Source organism: Staurois parvus, unplaced genomic scaffold, assembly GCF_062004578.1.
Source record: "Staurois parvus isolate SC_StPar_1 unplaced genomic scaffold, SC_StPar_1.0 ptg000118l, whole genome shotgun sequence".
In the NCBI taxonomy this organism is placed as follows: domain Eukaryota; kingdom Metazoa; phylum Chordata; class Amphibia; order Anura; family Ranidae; genus Staurois; species Staurois parvus.
Genome location: NW_028317914.1, coordinates 4,185,203 through 4,202,500, shown reverse-complemented (window position 1 = coordinate 4,202,500; position 17,298 = coordinate 4,185,203). Strand labels below are relative to the sequence as shown.

The 17,298-nt window shown below is 40.3% G+C and overlaps 1 protein-coding gene across 2 annotated transcripts in view; it reads right to left on the bottom strand.

Annotated features, from left to right (window-relative positions):
* The window catches only part of ASAP2 (ArfGAP with SH3 domain, ankyrin repeat and PH domain 2), a 326,350-nt gene that overhangs the window by 53,351 nt on the left and 255,701 nt on the right, over window positions 1-17,298 (bottom strand). For both annotated transcript variants that reach the window (XM_089672021.1, XM_089672023.1), the window contains exon 9: window positions 11,715-11,801. In XM_089672021.1, the coding sequence (XP_089528147.1) occupies window positions 11,715-11,801 (87 nt within the window). The remainder of the gene's footprint in view (window positions 1-11,714; window positions 11,802-17,298) is intronic.

Here is a 17,298-nt window from a genome sequence, read left to right as displayed (position 1 = left end):
ACTATTAAAGAGGAATTCCAGGTATGGATATTTTTATACTTGGTTACATTGCTTCAGTTTAGACCAGTGTAACTGTATATACCAATACCTGGCCGATCCCAATTGGAATCGAGAAATGACTGAATTAGTTACTGCTACTCAAGTAATCTCTGCTTGCTTTCAGGTCCCATACTGAGCAGCTGAGCTACAATGCATTCTCTGACTGGACGAGCTGGAGAACATGAAGACAGTGTCCCACCTCGTCCAAACAGGAAGCGCTTTGCATTCACTGAGAAAGCATATTCTGAATAGTGGCCGTGTGAAATTGTTGGCATCTGGTGTTCACAATGTAGCAGGGCAGTCTCTCAGCACGGGACAACAAAGCAAGTTGAGAAAAAAAAATGACAACTTTCATGAGGATTGGCCAGGTATGGTATATACATAGTTACATTGGTCTAGCTGGACCAATGTAACTACAGTGGATATAAAAAGTCTACACACCCCTGTTAAAATGTCAGGTTTCAGTGATGTACAAAAAAAATTTCAAAACTTTTTCCACCTTTAATGTAGCCTATAAACTGTACAAGTCAGTTGAACAACAAACTGAAATCTTTTAGGTGGCAGGCAGTAAAAATAAAAAAAAAACTTAAATAATATGGTTCTATAAGTGTGCACACCCTTAAACTAATACTTTGTTGAAGCACCTTTTGATTTGATTCCAGCACTCAGTCTTTTTGGGTATGAGTCTATCAGCATGACACATCTTGACTTGACAATATTTGCCCACTCTTCCTTGCAAAAACACTCCAAATCTGTCAGATTGTGAGGGCATCTCCTGTGCATAGCCCTCTTCAGATCACCCCACAGATTTTCGATTGGATTCAGGTCTGGGCTCTGGCTGGGCCATTCCAAAACTTTAATCTTCTTCTGGTGAAGCCATTTCTTTGTTGATTTGGATGTATGTTTTGGGTCATTGTCATGCTGAAAGATGAAGTTCCTCTTCATGTTCAGCTTTTTAGCAGAAGCCTGAAGGTTTTGTGCCAATATTGACTGGTATATGGAACTGTCCATAATTGCCTTTACCTTGACAAAGGCCCCAGTTCCAGCTGAAGAAAACCAGCCCCAAAGTATGATGCTGCCACCACCATGCTTCCCTGTGGGTTTGGTGTTCTTTTAGTGATGTGCAGTGTTGTTTTTGTGCCAAACATATCTTTTGGAATTACGGACAAAAAGTTTAGCTTTGGTATCATCAGACCATAAGATATTTTTACACATGCTTTCAATCAATCAATGCCAATGGCTATAGCCAGTAGCGCTGATCAGTGTATTCTGGTTGTGGGGAAGTCTCCCTGCTATAATACAATGGCTCAGTGGATAGGATTCCCCCATCCACCTCGAATGTGTGGAAGAGGGAATTGAGTCATGGTTGAAAAAATAAAAAAAAGAACCCCAAAAAACTATGTTATCTATGAGCTGTCTAAGACTAGCTAAGCATATGCAGGGACAGTCTAGTTCTAACAGGTTGTGGTCTCCAGGGATTACATGAGTGCAGTTAAACACATAAAATGTCATTTATAGTTTCTGGCACTAAAAAGTATGAATCAAATAGGTAGGATGTGCACCAGAAGAATAAAAATAAAAAGAATAAATGTGTGTAAAAGTTCAGTTTCCTTTTAAATCAAGGCAGGTAAATACCACAAATGTATAGGTTTTTTTTCCAGAAATCGGAGCCCTCTCTGCTTTAAAATTTTTGAAAATAAAACCAGAAGATTTTGTGTTGAGTATGTTTTTTGTCACCTAGAATGTATACTTTTAAGAGAAAAGCAAATATCGATAATCACTGTCATACTAGCAGGCAGTCATCACAGCAACACAGTTTTAGCCTATCCTGGAATATGTACAGGCCATTTGCAAGATGAGTGATTTATCTTGGGAGGATTTTGTTGTGCAATGTGTTACCAGGGCTGACTGGCAGAAAGCCATTTTATTTATTTTTCATTTAGTCTACATAACAGACAATGCCGTAGTGAGATTCTATGCCAATAGTAGAAAAGCAGGGCTGGGCACTCAGAGGGGGTGATCTCACCACTGAAATCCCAGTGAGCTGCCGATCATTTTTACAAAGTAGACACATATACGAATTATGTCTACTTAAGACGTAACACCACGTTTGTTGGAATAAATAGCAAATAAAAGAGTAATGTAGCATAAACAACTGCTACACAAGCCATATTGTAATTGAATGTTTAATAAGCTGCCTTTCCTTTTCAATCTGCAGCTCTGCAAATTTCTGTAAAAATCAATGCAATATGACAAACTTAAGGCGTTTTGTACACCGATGGTGCATAGAACACCTCCTGAAAATGTAATTTCGTGCTTATGTGATTGGCTCACTGATTTTCCCATAAGTCTGCACTAAAATACAAATCAGATTTCAGGCATCCTCTTCATCAAACATTTCAGTTTTGATGAGATACTCCATTTTGGTGAGGGTTAATTACTTCTAAAGGGATGCAGACCCTGCATTTTCTTCATTAGAACACTGCAAGTGCATCAGCTGATTAACGATTATATAAATCACTCCCATTCAGATTTACTTTGGTTATTGAAAGACAAACAGCTTTTTCTTCAGAACAGAAACAGGTAGGAATCTCCGCAATGTACTGTACTTTGATCACCCTGAGTGAATTGTTTTTCTCAACAAAAGTGGACTTACTTTTTAAGCATGAGGCGGACTATACGAACATCTGTCCTTACCAACTGAATGACAATACCATAGCTACATAAATCTAATCAGTGAGAGACAGCAATATTCTGAAAATGGAAAATATGCCAAGATTACAGGCTCACCAAGTATGCTTTCCAATGCTTGATTCATTTCACTTCAGTGATAAGTACAGTAGATTGCCTTTGAAGCTACAATAGATATGATATAACTGGAGACCAGTTTAGCCAATTTTAGGTCTATGGGCCATCTAAGCCCAAGATAACTAATCTCATGGGAAAATATAAAATGTAATTCAAGCATGTTTAAAGACTTTGTCCCAAAAAATGAACTACATCTGGACATTCACCAGCACTCCCCTTTTCTTCATTCACTGCTACTCCACTCACATGTAAGAGAACTCTACTTTAAGGATTGCCGACTCAGTCCTTCATGTCTAACCATTCTTTAAGGTGTATTGGTGGCCATACAAGCTTCGATAGACAATCAGCTTCTTTTCTAAATCGATCACCCAACAGGAATAATCAGTTGATAGAGGACAACACAATCATCTGATAATCCACACAAAAAAGTGGAATTTGATCGATGGATAGGTTATTAATTTTATCTCTGCTTCCCCCAAGCAACCTAATAATCCGATCAATTGAAATAAGATCAAATTTATGACTGAATCATCCTGATGCTGCTGATTGACGTAAAACAACTGATAATTTTCTGCCCTGGCCACTCAACTCAGTTGATCAAATCCAATTTAAACCAAGTCTAAACAGATCGGAAGAGAAGTTATGGCTATTTGATTGGTTTCTGATTCAATCATTCTGACCGAACTGCACATAGATCAGATAATAAAATCAAAGTGTGTATGGCCACCATAAATTAATATATGCTCTGTGATTAAATTCTGTCACTGCTAGAATTATTATGACCTGCAGAATAATTAAAGCAATTTAAAGTATCTACAGCGAACATCTGTGTGGCCTGGTAAAACATATTTTTAGATTTTTGTTCTTTTGGTCCCATAACTTCTGCTCTATCTAAAAAAAAAAGGTCTTTTTATTATATTATATAAAAAAAAAAAAAAAAGTGTTTATACATATATTTTTTTTTATTACAACCGGTAGAGCACTTTGGACTTAGTGTACCGTGACTAATACATTAACATTTATGCCAGGATGAACAAGGCACTGGAAGATGGTACACAGCACACAAACGTCATACTCATTGTAGGCATTCTGCTATTATACACTGCAAGCTAGTACAAGCTCCATTATCAGTGTGTTCTGCCAGGCTGAACATCCTTGAATGTAGAGGCTTATGTATGTTTGAGATAGGCACAGGTTTGATGAATCTATTCACAGAAAATGAAAAGAAGCCACAACGCAATAATTAACATTTCCAGACTGTTTTTAATCAATTCATAACTACTTTTGCATTTAGTTTAATTTCACATAAAATAGCGTTTAGAGAAAAATTAATCTAGAAAATTATTCTACAAAATCATGTTGGAAAAGGTGTTCGAAAAACACGTTCCAAATGTACTGCAAATACTTTTCTTACAAATACACAGTTCTGAGTGCTAAGAATTGGAAGATAATCAAAATTATCGAAAGGAATTTCTGAAGATAGAAACATGAGAGCTGCCAATGTGCTGTAAAAGGAGCAGACTCCAGGGCTGTCAATCTTATTCTTGCTTCACTGGTACATCGCTGACCATATTCATGGGTTGGGTCCCTTTCAGGGGGACGAAAAGATACATTTTTAGAAGTACTCAGGGGTTCTCACCAGTAAGGGGTAGCTGGTTGGAGTGGAGATAACTAATTTACAGTTCTCTCAGGATTTGTAATTTCTTGTTTGGGACTTGGAAATTGGTGGCTTGGAGAGATTTTGGGTTGGAAAGAGCCTCAAACCTTGACTACAGGGATTGGGGTCCTAAAAGGGGTTAACCCGCCTGCAGTAGAGACCTGAAAGGGAGCAGGAAATAGTCAGCAGGCGTCTGTGAGGTGTAGTGTGAAACTGCAACAGTTGTGAAGGGACTGGAGGCTGTTGATCAGCTGAGACCCTGCTAGGCTCCTGTGATCTTTCCAGATCCCTGGAACAGGTGGGACTTCAAAACCCTGTTAAAGTGTTACTAAACCCACAACAGTAAAATCAGTCTATATATGCAGTAAAGCATGCTTTTTATACTCACTGTGGAACCTAAGGGGTTAATCCTCTATACTGTGTAAAAAGGCTGTTTGATCCAGTCTTCTCAGATCCTCCCTTTTTTCCCCACTGTCCTCAATCCATCTGCTGATAGTACAGAGCCCCAGGAGGCACTCTGCACATGCTCTGTTTGGTGTGTATGGCTAGAGATATTGTTTTTTTGGAAGGGTGCATGTAATCAATAGAGGGCCAGTCAGCACTGTACAGAGGGTCAGCAGTGTCATAGGACAGTCAGAGGAGAATGAAAACGCCTACTACAAGCTTTAACCAGTGTTTTGCCAGACACTGATAGAATTCACAAGACTGCTATATACTGCTGATGAAAAAAAGGTATTTAGCAGTTTATATTTACTAAAAGAATTGCATTTCCATGTTCTGTGTACTGCGAAAGAGTGGATATTTCTTGCACACACCAGTATGACGCTGTGAGCACACAGGAAGGAGCAGGAATGAATGCCCTCGCAGGTAAGACCAGTTCATTCCCAGTGGGGCTTTCTTGCTTCCCTGGGGTTGCCACTTCCTGTGGATTTCCAACGTACAGGCTCTGGTCTCGGAGGATTTGTTCACAGCTGTTTCACTGCATTTAAAACCTCAGTGTAATACAATTCTGGATCTGCTTCTAAGAGACCTTTCATTTCATGTGGTTAACCCTAACCTAACCACTTCCTGTAGCCAGCTCTCATTCATGAGGGCCATAAAATCATTGTTTTTTCTGACATGGATGAGTGCTACCTGCCAGGAGAACTTGTGTTGGGCTTTTTTTTTTCCTGGAGAGGGCCCTTGCTGCAGCCCAGCCGCTGAAGACATCATTTATATGCATGCTGCACAGCATCAGAGTGCTCAGCCATGTGTAATACACAAATATCTACCCTAGAATGCAGGATGTTCAGTCTCCGCATCACTAACAAGACAAATGGACTTTTATCTCCATGAATAAATGCAGCTCTCACTGGCATTCCATCCACATACCTTATATAGTGCCTCATGCCTCAGAAATAATCAATAGTCCAGAATGAACTGATAACATCCTCAAGTTGGTTTTAGCCCTCAAAATATCTGCCTGTAATCCCAGCCATATGTCAGATTGTACATTTTCCTTTAAGATTACCAACAATTTGTAATGAAAGAACATCTCCTGACCGGATATAAACTGAATAGATTGTCTAGATATGGCCCCTCCTTACAAACAGTGTCTTTTAGAAATCTATAGGAGTTTGTACAGGTGTGTGGACACTTTTGGATTATCCTTATTATTTGAAGTGTTAGCTATTGGTACATTTTGCTGATCTATATTCTCTTGGCTGAATACAAACTGACTGATTTGATTCATGATTAAGAAAACTCTTACAATAGAAAAGTTGATGGCACATATAAAGCAGAATGTAAGGCTGAAAAAAAAATTGCGAGCAGGCAGGTTTTTATTGCAGAAGAGACCAATCACTGGAGAATAAGTAAGTATTCCTGAGTTTGGTTCTGCTTTAAAGGTGGTTGTGCAGAGACCATATAGTCTGCAAAGTGCGTGGCCATTCCTAAAGTAAAACTCCAGCCAAAAATAACAAGATAAAAAGAACAACCCATTTAAAGATAAAATCTCAAATCCGGGTTTGCTGCAATATTCACTTTCAATCCAGAAATTTCCCTCACAGTACTCTTTTCTGCCACTAGATATTCTCAGTCTGATGGCCAGCATCATTCAACCAACAATCTCTGATCCCAGGTTGTCTAGGACCCACCCCTAGTCTATTACTGCGCAATGAAGGTGCACAGCGATTACCTCATCTCTCGGTCACTGTGCTCTCTCCTTCAATCGGTGTGCTTTTTTTTTTTAACATTAACTGTATGACTCCTTGTGCTACTTTTTCCTCTTACACTCCAGTTCTCATTTACAGGGACTGCAATTGGCAGATACCAGGTCAAATTCAGGTACTTTCACTAGATGTATTCCTGATTAAAGAGCTGCATTAATTTGTGTCTTAAAGATTGAAGAGCTGCACTCAATAGACTTACACAGCGGGGCTTAGCCCAACCCCCCCACGTCCTCCTCACTGTAATTGATTGACAGCAGCAGCAGTTAATGGTGCTTGTTTGAAGAGGAAAAGAGGGGAGAAAAGATGCAGCTGTGCATAGCGCTGGATCACTTCTCCCCTCTCTTCCCCCCCTGCAAAGAGAAGGGGGGAGGACATAAAGCAATAACATGTTTTTTTACCTTAATGCAGAGAATGCATTAAAATGGTAGTAAAGTCATTTTTTTTTTCACTTCTACCTACAGGTATGCCTATAAAATAAGGCTTACCTGTAGGTACTGTAAATATCCATTAAAATGTGTACCGTTTAGAAGATATTTACTTGTAAAGGAGCACCGGCAAATGCGCTCTAGCTTGTGCCGTTCCTTCAGAGCTGTGTGCCGTAAAAAAGTGACTCCTGCGCGCATGTGCGGGAGTGACATTATCGCGGTTCGGCCATTCAAGCCTTCGAAGCCCGCAAACCCAAAAGAAGGAACGGGTGATGATGGAAGCCGTCAGCGGTAACCGCACGCCACTGGAAGACTTCATTTTAAGGTAAGTTTCACATAATATGCTAGTATGCAATGCATACTAGCATATTATGCCTATGTCTTGCAGGGTTTTTTTTTTTTAATAAAAGGTTGTGGTTTACTACTGCTTTAAAGGTAAAAAAAAACGTTTTGGCTTTAGAACCATTTTAAAAATCGCCACTTAGGATATGGCATGATACTGCAGAGCTGAAGATATTGATGGGACTCTCTCACTGCACTCTATGGTTCTGCCAAACCCTACATCACTACAGGACACGGTAGTAACATAGTGACCAAACTGGATTGAACCACTGTAAGCAATGGGGGGATAGGCATCCAACAGTCCCCCAATGTGTCAGATGTAGAAGATCTTCAGAGGACACAGAGCCAAGACAAGATTCTCATCCCACTGTCTTACATGGACAGAGTTACCCACATTCCCTGCTTGGCTACCAGGACAGGAACTGAAGGAGAATGTCCCCTGAACAGACACTATCAGCAATTAGAACCAGACAGCACATACAAACTTTCTCCACTTACAGAAAAAAAAGGTCTGGCATACTACTATAAATCACAGTATATAATTGCAGATAGTATAATAATCAACCCCAACTCTAGTCCTACGTGTGTCAGATCAAAGGATTCTACATTAGACCAGATGGTAATAATGGTTTCTATGTTCCGCTGTAAGAAATGACAAGTCAGGGTAAGCATAGGCTTCTTTCACTTATATAGAGAACATTGCACTGAGACAGTATGCAGACATACACAAACATGTAGGTGAAACACATACTTCAAGGAATGAATGGTATTAAGACACTTACTCTTCTAGACTTCGGTCACAAGAGGTTAGAGCATACACAAAAAAGGAAAAACATATTCATGAGTAACAGGTCAACTGGTTATCTCGTAGTTAGCAGTAACACTTATCAGAAAACAGACCATGTTATAATAGACAAAAACAACAGGGGTACAGTGGGGTCAGCCAAGCAGTATCTGACTACCTGTCATTTACATTAATATCTTGCTTTCACCATCAAATAAATAGCTGTCATTAAGAAAAAAAGTGCCATCCTGGCAGCCTTTAAAAATCACAACCTTTAAGTCATTTATAATATCATCTAAGCAGTTATATTACATGTCACTGTCCTAAAGAGTTAGTACTCCCTGTCTATTTATGTCCATTATGGCTAGATGCTAGTGAGAATAGCCAGCCACTGGCTTCTTCTATCTCAAAGGTTGTCCAATGGAAAGATATCATCCCTAGTTTTCCAAGCTTTCCCCCATACCACTCTTCCAGCTGAATCCACCAGAATGTCAAAAGAATGAAATCCAACAGAGATAGTGAGATTGCTAGTTACTGCTCTGTTCAATAACGCATTCTTATTCTTAAAATGACACAGTAAAAAATTTTAAAATGAGAGAACAGCAGCTCCTGCACAGCAAGCTAAGTCACCTGTTCTGCTACCTGTATTGTCAGCCTTTGCTTAGTTATATAAATGATTAACTCTACATTATCAGTTTGGCAGTGTCAGATGCCGGCATCCCTTGATGTATGGTTCTATCTGCGGGCCACTATGTCACTACCAGCTAAAGGAAGGAGCTAAATAAAGCCAGTAATGATATCTACAGGTGAAAGGATCGAAGACCTCAAATGTGAAAAGCTTGCCTGTGGCAAAAACTAAAACTGTCCATTTCAGGTGCAAAGATTCTTTAGACACCAATGTCCAGTAGTAGTAAAAAACACACACTTATTTTAGCTGGTCTTCACTGAATTCTTACAAGACATATGTGGATATCTGATTAATAATCAGGTTTTATTTAAAAATGTAATTTGCAAAAAAGGTTACAATAATAATAATTTAAAAAAAAAACCTAGCCAAGAGATATCACATGGAAACAGACCAGCCAGGAAATGAAACATCGGCCCTCAAACAAATGAGAAAATTAAAGTTGGGCAAGAAATAAAACAGACAATAAAGTAAATTACATCTTATTCATACATTTTATTATTTTATTAAAAGGTTACCAAAAACCACAAACCTAGAAAAAAGGCCAGAGTTACTGGCATTCTTTATACAGCTAGGCTGTGTGAAGGAAACTACATGGCCTTTTCTTTACATTCTGTATTTTCCTTCTGGTAATAACTGTTTCATCTGGCTCCATTTGGACTATACTGTAGCAGAAATGGAAGGGGAAGGAGAAAACGCAGGACAAACGTATAGACTCATCAATACAAGGAAACAAACTACTAAGTCTGTGTTTGAAGGTTCTAAATTGATACACTGTGTAGTCTCATGGAAATAGGTCTTCGGAGGTTTTTAACCATCCAGGTCATGGTATAACTAGCAGTACTCAGTCACATTCAGAAAGCCTCAATTTGTAATGTTGAAGATTTTTCACTATTTATCCAAATGGTTTCCTCAACTCAAATGAGTGTCGTAGTCTCTGTGCAAAGTCACACAAATACAATTTGATTCTGCCAGTTAAGTGCACCTAATGAAGCTTCCTATGATGGTGTTCCAACAATGCTGCACTGCTCCTGGATTCAGGGCATGGTTGTCACTCTTATGTAAGCTGTGTCTGCATGCACTATATTGCGATGAAAATTGTTGCAGAGTATGTGGCTATAAGCACTGACACTACTATTTGATCCTTTCTGTGGTCTGTTGCACCAGCCTGTAGCTTGCCTATTAGTGTCTGGTCAAATCTAATCCTGCTCACGGCTTTCAGGATTGGCAGCACTGCCTCTGTTGCTGGAATCTTTCTACTGTTAGCTGAAGTTGTCTGAGGGGGGGTGCATGTGAGGCCCAAATGCATAGTATCTAAAAGGTAATAAGGTTCAGTTGTTCCAATTAATCGCAAAGCCAGAGAAAGGGCCAAATTGAGCAATAAGAGTCATACATTTTTCAACAGAGGAAGATTTGTCCCTTAGGAAGAGCAAAGCATCAATCGCATTTAATGCCAATTTCTCTTTGCCATCCCCTCTCCGGAAGCCCACAATGTTAGGGTTTCCTCTAATGGCCTTTACCAAGGGGTCTATGGCTAGGGCAAAGGGTGGAGAAAGCCAACGAAGGTAAAGGGATGATCCAAATGAAAAACGATCAGGTTTCTTCGCACAACTAAAAGGGAAAGGGACATTCTTAAGAAGACAGTGAGGTGCACATTTGGGACAGAGAGGACTACTGGTTTGCAAGAGGCATTAAAAGGTCATCTATGTCATACTGGACAACACCAACAGTGATGGCATCAATGTGACTGAATGCCTCCTGTGACTATAAAAACTGGGTTTTTTACAGTCATTTAAAAGAGCTTTGAATGAGTGGTGAAACATCTTCGACAATAAAGTGGAATTAAAGCTTAAGGCTGCCAATAGAATAATTGTTCTCTCTTGTTCAGCCAGCGGGCCAAGTGGAAAAAAAAAAAAAAAAAGAAAGGATTGCCCCATTCACACAAGCAAGGTGTACAGAGGAATCCTCCCCACTGTGCCATTGTATTCTGACAGCGGAACTCTTCCACTATCAGAATACACTGATCAGTGGCTGCAGCACAATGGCTGCAGCCGCTGACAGACAAAACTTTTTTCTTTTTTTTTTAAACATTCCCATTCAACAGAAGTTGATTATTAGATCAACTTTTGCTGAGCAGGAATGGCCATGGATGGATCAAAATGTGTTCAGTCACTGCTCAACTGGCTGAACTTCAACCCATCTATGGCCAGCTTAACACTAACTATTCTTAAAAATGTCCTTTTCCCCCTTGTCATACCTATTCTGCCTACCTGGTGTAAAAATGTCTCTACAGTTACCTTTTTTTTTTAGTCCACTCTGGTCACATGATCCTGCAGTTCCGGCTCCCATGGGTCAGTGAGTGCAGGCTGCAGGGGGAGGAGGGAGCATTAATGTCAAACACTCCATGACATAGGGGAGCTGGATCTGCAGGATCATGTGACTGGACTGAAAAAATGGTAAACGTACAGACTTTTTTTATACAGTGTAGGCAGGATAGGTAGGAGGAGGGGAAGATTTTTATTAGGCAACAATTCCAATTGAAAAAGACAAGTGCAGTGCAGTGTGATTAACTACTATTCGTGTAATGATTGTTCTACATGAAAAGCACACAGCTTTCAGTAATACACCCGGTTTTAACTTTCCATGATAATCAGTAATATGGTTTTAAATTAATCCTAACAGCCAAGAAGGCTGTCTAAAAGGCAAGTACACTTTACGGCAGTGACAGCTACAACAAGCCCCCATCAAAGTCTCACAAGCTCACCTCCTTCTGCTCCACTTGCAGTGCAGTTTTTAGGATGTCTCTTAGTTGGCTCAGTTGTTTCCTTTCTTCATCCTGGACTTGTTTGATCTGAAAGAAAAGAAATGTAAATGAAGTGAAATCCACATGTAAATTATTGGGAAATATGAGAAATATTCTATTTTGTGCTTAGACAAAACAGAGAAATTCCAGGAGCAAGAGAGGATAACAAGAGCATAATTGCCTATTTGTGTACAAAAATAATGACCGCAGACTTAAATGATTATAAACCCTCATCATGAAAATCCGCATACTCAGTTTAAAATAGAAATGAAAAGCTAAATATTTGTGTATAGAAATAAAAAAAACATAAATACCTTTTTCTTTTTTTTTTTATAAGTGATCACGTACCCTCAGTTCTCAGCTGTATAGAGAGCTGGGGGAGGAGAAACAGCAGTAAACTGATCTTCCAAGTGAATGGCTTTGCAGAATGGGGGGAGGGGGGTGTAAGGACAAGTCTGAGCACTGGAGGAGAGCAGACCGAGTTCTCAGCACATCTAGAGAACTGACAACACTGCACTCTCCCACCTAGCGTGGTCAGTTTTTAATAGGAAAGCAGGGGGGCCAACAGGAACACCAGGGATTTCATGCAAAGGAAACAATATAAAGAGAACAGATACCTTGTCATACAAGTACATGATACAGCAGGCACATATCAGAAATCTGAAATGCTGGGTTTTCACACTCTTTAAGAAGGCCATACATGGATTGAAATTCATTCGGTTCAGGAGGAACCAGCCAAATTTCGATTCATGTTTGGGATAGCTGGTTGTACACAGATTGATCAATAAATTGACTTGTGTACAACTAGCCTGTCAGGTATTTCCTGAACAGTCACGTGCTGCTAGCTATAGCTGGCAACTCTGATAATTGCATTCTGCTGGTGGGGAAGGCTCTCAGCAGGAGTGATTCTCCCATCCACATAAAAAGTGTGGATAGGGGTCATGGATCGGTTCATGGTTTTTTTTTTTAAATTCATTCAACCCGATGGTAATGAATCATGTATGACCTGCCTTAGTACATTCTCCCCACTGCCTACTCTTTGGTTTAGCAGTGATCATCATGTGTCTAGTGAGGGCTATCCTGAGCCCTCTGCACTCAAGTACCCTGCTCTTCCTCCCCAAAACAAACACCCTAATCTAGGACAGAACTTCATCTAGTGTCAAGCAACTTGGTATAAATACAGATTCTAGACCGGGGGCCTCCAAAGTTTCAAAACAGAGTTTACTGTCCTTCAAACTTTGGGGAGCCAGACTGAGGCCAGTGGGAGTAGAAAATGCCCTGGCATTGGTAGGAGTAAACAATGCCTTAGGTTTGGTGTTCAGTGGGAATAAAAAAATTACAACATTGGTTTCATTGGAAGAAATAGTGCCCCATCCATGGTGTCAGTGGGAGGAATATTTGCCTATCCCTGGTGTCAATTAAAGGAACGGTGTTCCATCAATGGTGTTAGTGGGAGGAATAGTGTCTCATATCAGTGGAAGGAATAATGCCCTAGGGGCTGGATAAAGGCAAGCAAATGGCCACATCCAGCCCGTGGGTCACAGTGTGGAGATCCCTGACTTAGACCAGTAGTTCTCAACATTTGCGAGACCAGGACCCAGTACATTCTTCCAAAACTTTCCAAGCCCCAACAGTAAAATAAAAAAAAAAATGTGGGTGTTCTCATACAAGTATGAAAATGCCAAATATGGATTTAAAATGTATTCAAAGGGAAGTAATGAGTTGAAAATATGAGTTACTGTACTTTAAATTGGCACAATGACAGAATTATTAACATCTATCTAAAGCTTTATTTTTGGCGACCACCATACACCTATTGTTGAACTAAAACTTATGCATAAACATAATACAAAAGTGCCTTGAGACATAAGGCAGAAAGGGGAAACATTCTACTATTGCTTTTATTGGGAGGTAGAAAGACAGATTGGCAATTCTGGCTGCAGCCCAGTTATTTCTTATGGGTAGCCATACTCATGGCGGCCTCCAGCTGTCCCATAGAGTAGCTTACCCATAGCAATGAATGGTCAGGCACATGAATGCACAAGTATGAGGAGCAGCCAGAAAACTTGCCAAAAAAGAAAAAAGATCTGAGGAGGGTGAGGAAGGAGAGCATTATCCCAGCTGCACTAAGGGAGGTGGGGAGATTTATGAAAGGACAACTAATGTATACACTAAAGTTGTGATTATTATGTCTAAGCCATGGATGCTATGCTGCTTCTCTGGCAGACTGAGTATAATAAAATATTAACATCATGATAAAGTTCTGGATTTTATATATGAAATTCAAATTATTATACATAAAGTTCTGATTGCTATATTTTAGACACCTATTAATATTTATTAGCAAAACTACACATTTGCAATTGTGCCTTATAGCAGACTATGGAAAAATGATTAAAGTCACAATAAAGTTCTGATTATCAGGACTCGTTCACAAGTGAGGTTGAAGGTAGTAAACCCCATGGTTGAGCCACACTTTTACTGCCCCCCCCCCCCCACCGATACCCCCTTTAGCTCCAGGGATAGCATCCAGGCATTTACAAATAGTGCCCAATGAATGCGATCCATTCAATGCACACGGTTGCAGCATTAAAGTGCAGTGATCAAGGCGTTAAAGCAAGCGGAGAGGAAGAGATACAGTGGGGGAGATTTATTAAAATTGGAGAGTGCAGAATCTGGAGCAGCTGTGCATGGGAGCCCATCAGCTTCCAGGTTTTACGCTCGGTTCACACTAACTTTATCAGCAGGCATCAGGGAAGAGTTTCTCAAACGCCTATGAAAAGCCTGCACATGGCAGCACACAGTGCTGTACACACTGAAGCAGGCATTTGTGGTGCGGTTGCGAGGTGATTGCGGAGCATTAATACCATTTAACTTCATTATAGGCATTTGTGGTGCGGTTTTAACTCTTGGTAAACGCCTATCAACCGCCTCAAAACCGCGCATAGGGCGTTTAGGGAACGTTTGAGGAGCGTTAAAACCGCTTCCCAAACGCCTGTCTAACGCCTGTCAAACGCTATAGGGGCGTTTGGCAAGAGTTAGAAAAAAAGTCAAGTATGAACGAGCCCTTATTGTCAAAGCTTAATTGAACAAGCTGAAGGTAGCAGCTGATTGGCTACCATGCACAGCTGCACCAGATTCTGGATGCTTCACTTTTAGTAAATCCCTCCCAGTGTCTCCTTCCTGTCAGTTAAATGCTCTTTGAAGAGCGTTCCAAACAGGGATCTTTCTTCAGAGAACACTACTAGTGTAAATGAGCCCTTATGACGTTTTAAATTTTATATAAAAAGCTGTGTTTATTTTAAATATATTTATATAATAATTTTATAATTATGTTAAGCTGCATTCTAACTATAGCAGTTCAGGAATGCGCACAAAATTGTTATATGTATATGTGCATTTTTGTGCTACACACATAGGACAGCCCATTCCTTTCAACGGGGTGCCATACATGTGACAAACGCAGCAAAGACTTTTTTGAGTTTCGCACATTTATAACTGCGCACTTTGCCACACTTGTATGAAAAATGTGCATCTGTTTAGTGTGCCATCAACAATTAATGGGATTGCGTGACATGCATTTTCTTAATACATTTCTTAAAGTAGTGTAGTGTAAATGCAGCCTTCTCCTATTAGCATTTATTAGTATAATGACAAGGCTACCATTATTATATAGGATTTATATAGCGCCAACAGTTTGCGCAGCGCTTTACAATATAAGGGAGACAGTACAATTACAACACATTTCAGTACAGAAGGAATAGGAGGGCCCTGCTCGTGGAGCTTACAATCTAAAAGGAAGGGGGAGGTGATACAAAAGGTGATAGCTGCGGGGGATGATCTGGTGGAGGTGATTCAAGTACAGTTATTAGATGGAGGTTGGGTAGGCTTTCCTGAAGAAGTGAGTTTTCAAAGATCGCCTAAAGGCAGACAGGGTGGGGGCTGATGAGTTAGCTAGAGAGGAGGATATCATGGGAGGAGCGGAGTGAGCGATTGGGGTGATATCTGCAGATGAGGTTGGTGATGTAGCTAGGGGCAGTGTTGTGGATGGCTTTGTAAGCTGTGGTTAGTATTTTGAATTTTATACGTTAGGTTAGTGGAATCCAGTGGAGCGATTGGCAGAGAGGGGCAGCAGACGCTGATCAGTTGGTAAGGTGTATGAGTCTAGCAGCAGCATTCATAATAGACTGAAGGGGGATAGCCTGTGTAACGGTAGTCCAGTGAGGAGGGAGTTGCAGTAATCGAGGCGGGATATAACCAAGACGTAGATGTAGCTTTATATACAGATGGTGGGTGCAATAAGAGTCAAAATCTTTTAGCCATTTGTAGATTATTAAAGTATAACTAAAGGCACAACATATTTTTTAGTTTTGGATAGAGTGGAGAGGGATTAGAACATTTGTCAGTTTTTTTTTTAAATATGGTCTGTGTCTTTGTTAGGGAGAGTCACCCTCTCTATTTGTCCTGTTTACCAATATCATTGAAAGTGAAAGTAAATGAAAACTCCGAATTTTGAGTTGTCCCCAGAAAAGTAATAGAGGGGAAATTTCCCAATGGGGACACTAGTTCTGGTGACCTGAGGGTCCCCAAGAAATTAACTTAGTTTGCAGGGATTTCCTCTCACTTCCTATTTGGCTTTGAGATAGGAAGTGAAGGGAAATCTCCGCAATGGGACACAGATGATGAAAAAAAATAATCTACCAGGAGTTATAACCCTCCCTTGCTCTGTCCAAAATGAAAAAAAGTTTTGCCTATAGTTCTACTTTAATATGTATGAAATGATAATTCACTTTTTTTGGGTTCCTTTAGAGACTTGTGGTTGGGTGGCAATAAAATGTGCAGATCAGCTGCATTATTGGGTTCCCCAAACACCACCCCCCCCCCCCATCGCAAACGTGCGCAACACACAGTGTAGGACACAGACTCTATTTTGTTAAAAGTATCCATTTTCTCCCCTCACTCCCTCCCCCTCCCTCTCTGAGAGGAGACATTTGGCCAACATGTGTGTGTGTGCTGGTTGTGGGTCACTGGCAGGCCAATGCATCTCTGAGCTAGTTGCCTAGCTGTCTCGGAAAGCTGTCCCATCTGACACCTCGGCAGAGATAAGGCAAGCTTTCTCCGGAGTTGAGAGAGATTCCAACCTCATAAAACTTAACTCAGCATAGGTGACAGAATCAGATAACCTCGGTTAAAACCATTTTTCCCCTATGTCTCATATCTTGGAATATGAGAGACTTACATAAAAATCAAACATATCGTCAGATGGACGATGAGCAGGCGAACAGTTTGATGGGTCACTCGCCTTGTCTCGGACACACAGGAGAGCAGAAAAATAGATCTCGTGAACCGTTTAGTGTATACTTTCATAATTCATATCTAATCAATCCTCAGACTTGTCTGCATAATAATCTACCCGCGGGTCGAATGTCACTTGTGCAGATGAAAAGTTATGAGCCCAAATATGAACTACACAAGGTTTTGGGCTCTAGTTGAGGTCGACACCCAGACCTCCACGCCCTAAACGGGTTATTGGTTCTTGACTTCA